This window comes from Dermacentor silvarum, chromosome 9, assembly GCF_013339745.2.
Source record: "Dermacentor silvarum isolate Dsil-2018 chromosome 9, BIME_Dsil_1.4, whole genome shotgun sequence".
Classification (NCBI taxonomy): Eukaryota; Metazoa; Arthropoda; class Arachnida; order Ixodida; family Ixodidae; genus Dermacentor; species Dermacentor silvarum.
Window position 1 is genome coordinate 127,985,269 of NC_051162.1, and position 10,364 is coordinate 127,995,632.

Here is a 10,364-nt window from a genome sequence, read left to right on the forward strand (position 1 = left end):
TGCCCATCGGTGGAGAGCGAGCCACGCTCCGGTCGGCCATCAACATGCCGAAATGACCAGGTCATTTCCGAAGTGAACGCTGTGGTGAGGCGGGACCGTCGTGTGACTATCCGAGATATTGCGGAAGAGGTCGGCATCAGCACTTTTTCTGCACATTCCATTATGACCGAAGATTTGGCCATAAAGAGAGTTACGGCGAAATTCGTGCCGAAGCTGCTCACGGTGGAGCAAAAGCAATTTGGTGTTGAAGTCTCACAGGACATGCTGGATTCCACCAACAGTGACCCTGACTTCATGAACACCATAATCACTGGTGACGAGTCTTGGGTGTGCGGGTACTACCCGGAAACCAAATCCCAGTCGTCACAGTGGAAGCATTCCCCGTGACCAAGACCAAAGAAGGCCCGCCAAGTGCGCAGCGATGTCAAAGTGATGCTGACTGCTTTCTTTGACTCCCGCGGTGTGATACACCACGAGTACGTACCACAGGGTCAAACAATCACCAAAGAGTACTACAGGGATGTCCTGCATGCGTCGCCTACGTGATGTTGTGCGGCGCAAGAGACCGGAGTTGTGGTCAACAGGAAATGGGCGCGTCCATCACGACAATGCTCCTGAACATTCCTCGTACTTCATTCAGACTTTTTTGGCGAAAAACCAGACTCCTGTAGTTCAACAGGCTCCTTATTCTCCTGATATGGCCCCCTGCGACGTCTGGCTGTTTCCCAAAATCAAGAGGCCATTGAAAGTAGCGCGATTTCAGACAAGAGAGGACATTATGGCTGCAACGACAGCTGAGCTAAACTCCATTCCAAAAGAGGCCTTCTCGGAATGCTTCCAACAATGGCAGCACCGCTGGGAGAAGTGTGTGGAGTCCCAAGGAGGATCCTTCACTTTGAGGGTGATTAGGTTTCCAAAGCTCCAGTTATGCCAGTTTTTTTCTTCGGCCAAAGGTCGGATACTTTTCTATCAGACCTCGTATAGGCAGGTACTTCGCAAAGCAAGGAATAATTTTAAGGGCGGAGCACTTTAGGCGCAGGGTTGTCGGCTTCTACCGAGTGATCACGCTCAAGAAAAAGTCCTCAAACTAGGGTCAAAACATGTGCAGAATTGATCAAAACTGGTTCAAAATAAAGTAACATGATTCATAATAATTTAAAAGACAGGAATAATCAAGCATTAAGAGCACTGATTAACAGAAACTCATGAAAATCGCTTCCAACATCAGCAAAGCTTTGGCTCCGTGTGCGTGGTGGTTTAGCTCCATGTGCTTGGCGGTTTCCCACCAGTTGTGCCTTAGCACAGGTTTCAAAACGGATGATAGATTGCTAAACGCAAGATAAAAAAAGGATAAAACAAGATAAACACAATGAAAGCCCAAGGGAAACACCGGTGAATCACTGCTCCACACTTCGCCAGCTTTCACGTTGAGTGGAACTGCATTACCGACAAGTTTACCATTTATATCAGTTTTGTTTTCTTCAATTTACCAAAACAATTTTTATTACTTTACAGCATTAACTACACTGTCATCGTGATCGCCAACCAAACTGGTGAACACCCAGAACCAAATGCAGCATTTTACCAAGAAGACCCAAGTAAGGTTAATTTCTTAACGTCATATTTAATAGATTTCCGGCCCAATAAAATGATATTTTGTTGCTATTATAATATCCATATATCGTAGTGCTTACAAGACGCAGTATTTAGTGGCAATAAGCAGCTATATATTTATTATAAGCAGTACTGATTCATCCACATTCGTTTAGAGACGAATATCTAGATATTCAGATTAGCCTTACCTAGCACGCAATCGATTAAGACACAGTATAATATAGATTTGAAACAGGTAATTTTTCCTTCACATATAGAAAGCATTGTATTTCATCTGTGCAACTCCTCGGAGAATTAATATATGATTTTCAAAAATGAGGGACCTTCTAAAAATATGGAACCCACATTTTTACAATGCATTACAACGCATATTTTTTGTGATTACCTTGTCAATGATTAATGCGATTTCGTTATTGATAAATCATTCAGGAAATCGCTCGTCTCAGAACGATAACATTTATCGTTAAACCAACATATTATAAACATCCTTCTACACTTGAATGTACACTATAAACCACAAGAAATTACGAACCGCTGGTCCTGAAGGAGACGAGTACTTCCCCAGTCTCGGAACGCCGCATGGAATTTGGTTTTCGAGCCTTTACAAGGCCCATGCAAAAAATATATAATTGCAAGGTTTCACGGGCTACGGTTACAAATTCCTCAGAAATGTACTGTTATTTTTTTTCGGATACCATGGTTCCTGAGCATTTCTGGCGGAGTGCGCGAAAGCAATAATTTGTACACATCAATACATCTGTCAGCAGTTCTAAAGCCTATTGAGGTTTTCGCGATGGCAGCTAGAAATAAACAGCTAATAACACATCAGTATAAATTTCCAATTACTTTGTCGTACCAACGGAATAAACCTGTAGTTGCGCTATTTTTCAACCTCTTAGTACCTACAGTTTTGCTGGGACCTGCAGCAATCTTTCAAAAGAAAAGTGCCACGATCTAGGCTGAAAACAACGCCCAGTTATGCGATTAAAACTACATTTGTGTTAGGTGATGTCATTGTAATTTATGCGTGTGAATATTTGGTTTGCTATAATATATTTCTAGACATTATATTGTGTTGCCCGCCTTTTTTTTTCGTAATATTCTCTCTTCCTCCCGGTTTATTTCCTTGTGAACACTGCAGTGGAAAAATCAATGAATCACAAGATTGTGACCATGGATGAACGACGCACATGTTTTGTCTTGGTGCGAGAAACTGGTAATGATGCCAAAGGCAAGTACAGGAACATTGTGGTGCATTACACCTCCCTGGTGGTGGTTTCGCCCTCGCAATTCGTTCATTTGAGATACAAGGAAAAATAAGTTTGATGACATGGTGCATGGATGCTTGCGTGGATAACTTAGCAGCTTAGCAGATAATTTATAAAATCTGGCTGCATCGGCCCTCACAGAGCAGTGAAAAAAAAGCTTCCTCTGTCAACCAATGAAATCAGCTTTCTGTGCGTGTGTCCTGAGACGTCGTTCATGCTTATTGCATTGGCATCTCGACCTACATGCCTGCCGGTTCTTGAATGTTACATATAGGATGAATGTGCTAAGTAATTTTATAGCCCGGGGGCCAGTTCTTGCCTTCAGTTGACTAATGGCATTAAACAGTAGAGCAGCGCTTATTTCACCGTTTCCTAAATGCCAAGCATGGAGACAGGCCTTCTCCCGGAGCTCGCAGTTTTTATGCCCGAGCGCAAGGAAACGGCCTTGTAGGGGTGCACTTGAGGTGCGCTGTAAATTTCTTATAAAACACGCATCATGCCCCTAGAATAGCATGGTAGTGTGGGTAGGTACCCACAATAACAAAGGCCATAAAATGTTTAAATTGTTGTTAGCATTGGAGAGGACCAGGACGCTATGTTTTGGGCGAATTAGAGAGCTTTAGTATTGTGGAACATTCTTGCGTTATCGGTGGCGTGTTACGCACGCTAAATCTTTGCGGAATGCTGTTCGATAAAGTTTCAGTATGGCGTAAGACAACGATGCGCCGCTAAGCTCAAAACTTCGCCGCGCCATCTAGTTGAGAGTAGTCAAAGCAGCGAACTGAGCAGCTCGACAACCAAACTAGCCGTATGGATCCACGCCAAGCCTTGGAAAGAGCCTGCGTAGTCAAGCGCTCGGGCATGGAAATTAATTGATAACAACTTTGAGACGTATCGGACGTTGTTAGTAAGTTCAAAACAATAGACGCGCGTAAACAATTAAGAAAATATATTGGGCAACAATAATTTTAAGATTTCTTGCCTCACTCTGACGAGTGTTTACAGGCAGAGTTACGCTTTCGCTGTGCATGTGGAGTGTGCTTAACCTAGAATCGACAGCGAAAACAACGCTGTTTTATCGTCAAGCAAGAATACCTGAAGCGAAAACCAGCAGCACCATTTATTTGTAAATAAGTGAGTCCTACAAGGCGAAAGGACGAGACGATTTCTGCGAAGCGGGCAGCCGTCAATTCCGAGGGTGCCGTCATGTTTGCAACGCTAAACAACCTTAGCGAGCGAAAATAGCAGGCGCACGCTACGCGCAGAACTGAAATGGCGTTCTGAGCATGCGCAGTCTGCCCCCACTATATTATATTAGGGTCATTCCACGCCAACTGTCCCAACCTTGGCGCTCGACTATCAGCGATTTCTTTGAAAAAAATTGAGGACTATCTATTTAAAGCAAGAAGTCATCCTGTAAATCTTTTTTGCGTAAAAAAATTTTTCAGCACCGCTAGGAACATGTGAAGTTTTTTAGAAAGCTCGAAAGTATGTGTCGTAAAATGCATTGTCAAAAAATGTTCTCTCCTTAAATTAGGCGAGGACACAATTTTCCCTTGAGAATGAAGATAGGCTTTTCACTTAAAAAAAGTTTTGTCGATCTTTACGTTCCCGTGAAATTTTTATACGGCACTAAATATGCAAAATTTGGTGCATATTATGAATTTTTTCTCAGAAAGATAACTTTTACCGAAAGGTTATATTTCATAGTAACTAATTTCCAGCAAGTTGTACTGCAAGTGAAAAATAATTTGGGACGGATATACGGGCCACGTAAAATGGCCTGTACAGCTGGCGACAAAGTTGCAAAAAAGTTAGTTTTAGCCGATGTTTAGTCGTAAATTTAGCATTGAGGTGGTCGGGGTAAAAATACGCTAAATAGTGTATCTATTAGAAACATCTATTGTCTACAATCTGAGAAACTTTTATCAAATTACTTTTTGTTTTAAGCAAGAAAAAAATTTTTGAATTTGTGTTATACTGGTCTCTGCGCTTGCACGTGTTTCCCCTTCGTAGGAAAGCGTCCTAGCGGTAAGTAAAACTTGCGCGGACGCAAAATTTCCTGAGTTGATGAAGGAACATCTAGACAAGATATTCAGCTCCTCAAGTGTTTATTTGAGTGCTTCATTAGAAATTATTAGCCTAGCCAATAAAAAACGCGATCCCCAATAGAGCGCATTTAAACGGATGTCGCCGTACGCCGACGGCCTGCATAGCGTCATCACGCAGCATCGGAAAGTTACGCCGGTGAGTACAGAGTGCCGTTACGTACACTAAGATTTAGAAATGGGCGAAAACTTTGTGATTAAGAAGAGAATCTGTTGCTTTATTGCGGCAAATATGTAGCAAATACCAGCCAACACAATCGTGTTTTAGCGACCACGTTTCTTCTGCAGAAAACAAGTAGCAGACGAAAATAAACCATACAATAAATGCCATAGTGGCCATAGTGCAAAAAATTTAGACGGAAATGCGAATATACCTGGTCATTAAACGAAAACATGACTATTTCGAAATTAAATTTTGACTATATGATTTCAGGCTTCTACTTTTTTATCATTGCTCCACTGCTATGCCGGACATAGTTACTATTATTTAGCGTAACTATGTGATTAATACGCAACATACTTCACTAATTTCTGTTTAATGACTTCATTTTATGTCACTTCATTAACATGATGCTTTCATTTATTTAAAATGTCATTAGTGGACTCATAAAAACAAGAACAAGCAATCGATTTAAAGTACGTATCTAGTGTCTCGTCGCTTTTGTCCTTTAGGCCATTCTGGATTTTATATGCTGGTTACATAAAGTAATACATACGCGAATGCTAAAAAAATGATACCTCAACGCTCGACATAGACCACTTCAAACAATTAGCAATTGTTTAGGTGTTATTAAACGAAAGTCATCGCAACGCTATTAAAGTTCCCTTGAGGACCAGAGATTAAGCATAAATCCATGTGCTCAATAGTGGAGGGTTCACCGAAAGAAAAAACATACCTTCTTTAGCGCCCTCATGGCATGGTGTCGAAGGATGAATAGACGCTTTCATGACAAAATAGAAGGGATTTCACAAAAGTGTGACAAGTACAGGTAATATCATGAATACAGCTTCTCCAATGGCACAACTGCTACATATCGCCGACTGGAGAGCCACCTTTCCTCAACGTACAAGTCACACAGGGGATATCCAGCACTCGTTTGCAAAATTTCACACCCTTGCTTTGGAATGTTTCAAGCACGACTGCTAGGACGTCTGCTAACTAAGGCATCGGAAAGTTTCGTCTGCTACTTGTTTTCTGCAGAAGAAACGTGGTCGCTAAAACACGATTGTGTTGGCTGATATTTGCTACATATTTGCCGCAATAAAGCAACAGATTCCCTTCTTAATCACAAAGTTTTCGCCCATTTCTAAATCTTAGTGTACGTAACGGCACTCTGTACTCACCGGCGTAACTTTCCGATGCTGCGTGATGACGCTATGCAGGCCGTCGGCGTACGGCTACATCCGTTTAAATGCGCTCTATTGGGGATCGCGTTTTTTATTGGCTAGGCTAATAATTTCTAATAAAGCACTCAAATAAACACTTGAGGAGCTGATTATCTTGTCTAGATGTTCCTTCATCAATTCAGGAAATTTTGCGTCCGCGCAAGTTCTACTTACCGCTAGGACGCTTTCCTACGAAGGGGAAACACGTGCAAGCGCAGAGACCAGTATAACACAAATTGAAAAATTTTTTTCTTGCTTAAAACAAAAAGTAATTTGATAAAAGTTTCTCAGGTTGTAGACAATGGATGTTTCTAATAGATACACTATTTAGCGTATTTTTACCCCGACCACCTCAATGCTAAATTTACGACTAAACATCGGCTAAAACTAACTTTTTCGCAACTTTGTCGCCAGCTGTACAGGCCATTTCACGTTATATCCGTTCCAAATTATTTTTCACTTACAGTACAACTTGCTGGAAATTAGTTACTATGAAATATAACCTTTCGGTAAAAGTTATCTTTCTGAGAAAAAATTCCCAATATGCACCAAATTTTGCATATTTAGTGCCGTATAAAAATTTCACGGGAACGTAAAGATCGACAAAACTTTTTTTAAGTGAAAAGCCTATCTTCATTCTCAAGGGAAAATTGTGTCCTCGCCTAATTTAAGGAGAGAACATTTTTTGACAATGCATTTTACGACACATACTTTCGAGCTTTCTAAAAAACTTCACATGTTCCTAGCGGTGCTGAAAAATTTTTTTTACGCAAAAATGATTTACAGGATGACTTCTTGCTTTAAATAGATAGTCCTCAATTTTTTTCAAAGAAATCGCTGATGGTCGAGTGCCAAGGTTGGGACAGTTGGCGTGGAATGACCCTATATAGCGTTTAGCGTGGTGCCACATTCCGCAATACTAAAACTCTCTATTTTCATTTTGTACGGCCGCTTTGCGTACAAAGCAAAGTGGAGTCGTCCCGAGACACTAATTTGATACCTTTTTCTTTCTTTACCCTTCCTTAGAATGCTTTATTCTAGTGATAAAGAGCGCAGTGGCAACGGGTCCTTCAAAGCAATGCCAAAAGGTGTACAAAAGGTTCTGTAGAGGAAGAAGTATCACCCTTTACAGACCTCGCTGCGAGGCATAGGTCAACCGCCCACGACGATTCTGTCTGCGTAAAAACGCTGAGCGTGGAATAGGCATATAACAATAAATGTATAGATCCAAGCATTCAAAATTTTGCGTTTACTATGAAATAAATGTATGTTGGTTTAATAATTGAATCTATTGCTATCAAACTCATGTATTGCTACTTCTCGGGATTGGAGTAAGTATGATGAACGTCATATCATGTAATTCTGGATGGCTAATCGAAAACAACATTGCCACTGTAAGAACGCCTGGCTATATACAGGATGTCCCAACTATCATGCACCAAGATTTTAAAATATTCAAATGCCACGTAGCTGAACACAACCAAGGTAATGTTGTTTGCCGTCGCTTGGAGATACTCAGATTATTTTTTTGCATTCCTCTTGATCACACAATTAGTCTTAAATAATTAATCAACTTCTCAAATATTTTAATTAGATGAAAAGTGTCAATGAAAAAATTCTAGAGCAACATAACATACTCCCGATGCAGTTTTCTGTTGCTCAATACGTGCTACATAAAAGTTCATTTCTTCTTGCGCTAAGTAGAGTAGCACGCAAAAGGGACGAAACGGACACTGAATATGAAGCGAACACGAAGTGACACACGGGGAGCGCAAACTACTAACTGGTTTATTGTCAGATCATACCACAGTATCTAAAGCACAAAACGGCATATTGCGACTGCGTGAACTATGATTACAGCAGATACTCTCAGATCGCGTTCTCACCTTTCTGGTTGTTATGATTCTATCGGTGCATTCTGTGTGTGTATGCATTCTTTGCGTACGTGATTTCGGCTTTTGTTAGCAGGATTGAAGACGTGCTCACGTAGTTCTCTTTTTCTTAAGCGTAAACGTAAACGAGGTAACAGGGCTCTTTTCAGGACCGATCAAGTTAAGAGGGCTTTGCAAGAAAGTGAACTCCGAGAACGAAAAAGCGCAAGTAACATGTAACGTAACACAGGCGCAAAAATACGCGACCTGCGTCTTCTCTGGACCTCAATAAAGTTATTTCACTCACTCACTCACCTGGGAAAATAGCATCGTGTACAAGACTCCACTAAAATGCGGTAAAGTATACATGGGACAGACGGGACGCTGTCTGAACGACAGGCTCAGAGAACATCGCTACGCATGCGAACAAGTAGCCGTATCCAGCAATCCATGGCTATGCATCGTAGAACGTGCAAATGCGCAGCTTACTTTGACAAGACGACTGCCGTCGCTAAAGAAAAAGACAAAATAACTAGGGAAATACGAGAGGCTTCAGAAATAGAAGAAGAAAAAGACAACTGCGTGAGCACGCCTTCAATCATGCTAACAAAAGCCTAAATCACTTACGCAAAGAATGCATACAAACACAGAATGCACCGATAGAATCATAACAAACAGAAACGTGAGTACGCGATCTGAGTGTTTCTGCTGTAATACGGCGTTGTGTGCTTTAAATACTGTATAATGAACTGACAATAAACCAGTTGGTAGTTTGCGCTCCCGTGTGTCACATGGTGTCCGCTTCATATCCAGTGTCCGTTTCGTCCCTCAGGCGTCCTACTGTACTTAGCGCAAGAAAAAAATGAATGCAAACCAACTAGCCCAATTCATAGCCCTTCTAAATGAAAACTTGTGAGTCGAGATAGATAAAGTTCAGGACAGGCTTCTGACTTCTCAAATGTATTGGTCATTTAAATCAATAACTAAAACGTCAAAGGTACTATGACAAGGTATTCTGACCGACTTCTTTGTCATAATTGGTGGAGGTTTGCTGGTTCTCCTGTAGTCCTGGAATTGCGCAGCCGGATCCTCCCTGTCATCATGACCTCCGCAAGCGCCACGAGCTTACCACCACCTGCTGCCCAGTCCTCCGTATGCCCCGGCACACTCCGTCAGTGGGACCCTCCCATCTTTAGCGGCTCTGACAACCACGACGTTGATGACTATCATCATACGGACGCGTCAGTCTTAGCAACAAATGGGATGACATCACGAAATTGACCACCGTCCCCTTTTACCTCCCCGGAATCGCCCACTTGTGGTTGCGGAACCACGAAAGCGAACTCCCAAGCTGGAGCGAGGTCTTCGGCCGCCCTGCTGTTCAAAAGCTTCGCGCCGAACAGCGTCGAGTCTGAGCCCCATTCAGTAGCGTTGGCAATACGGCTGCGGAGCTCTGCAGGCGTACTTCGTCTTCCTTACAGTACACGTTAATTAGCGACATAACTGCACATATAACCACGTTTTTAAGGGATATCAACCTGGGCATTCCAACAGTAGATGTGAAGTCACAAGTCACAACAGTAGACGTGAAGTCACTTTTTTTTAACACCCTGGTGCAGCAAGACAAGAAAGAAACACCCGGCCTAAAAAAGGGCTGTCCAGTGCTGTGTTCCGTCACAGTGAATTCATAAATACCAGCTGTCCTTTCCCTTTATGCAATTACTTCTTTTTGACGCTCCAGCCTTAAGCCTCACTTGCAAATTTTTACTTACGCGGCTTGGGATCAGGAAATCCGCTCGTCGTCCATATTATCAAACAATTGGTTGTCCCAGCGTCGCTGTTAACCTTTTCGACTGCGGCCAGTCCCGCAGGGCATCACACTATGATAAAAGCTTTGTATGGGACTTTTCGATGTAGTCTTCAGCGATTTAACTTGCCACCCTAATGGTATGTAATTCCCAACAAAATATTTTATTTCATATTATATTATTCAACAGCAGGGATCTAAAATTGTTACCTACTTTTTAATCCTGCATGCATGCGTTTCATGATATAGCAGAGTAAAAACGAACACAGGCGACAAAACAAGGGACAACACAAAAGTGTATTGAAATTGA

General features: G+C 41.9%; 1 protein-coding gene across 2 annotated transcripts in view; it reads left to right on the plus strand.

The window, feature by feature from the left end:
• Positions 1 to 2,949, plus strand: part of LOC119464990 (uncharacterized) — a 186,723-nt gene extending 183,774 nt beyond the window's left edge. For both annotated transcript variants that reach the window (XM_049655721.1, XM_037725840.2), the window contains exons 3-4: positions 1,516 to 1,598; positions 2,756 to 2,949. In XM_049655721.1, the coding sequence (XP_049511678.1) occupies positions 1,516 to 1,598; positions 2,756 to 2,934 (262 nt within the window). In that variant the 3' untranslated portion in view covers positions 2,935 to 2,949. The remainder of the gene's footprint in view (positions 1 to 1,515; positions 1,599 to 2,755) is intronic.
• The last annotated feature ends 7,415 nt before the right edge of the window (positions 2,950 to 10,364 follow it).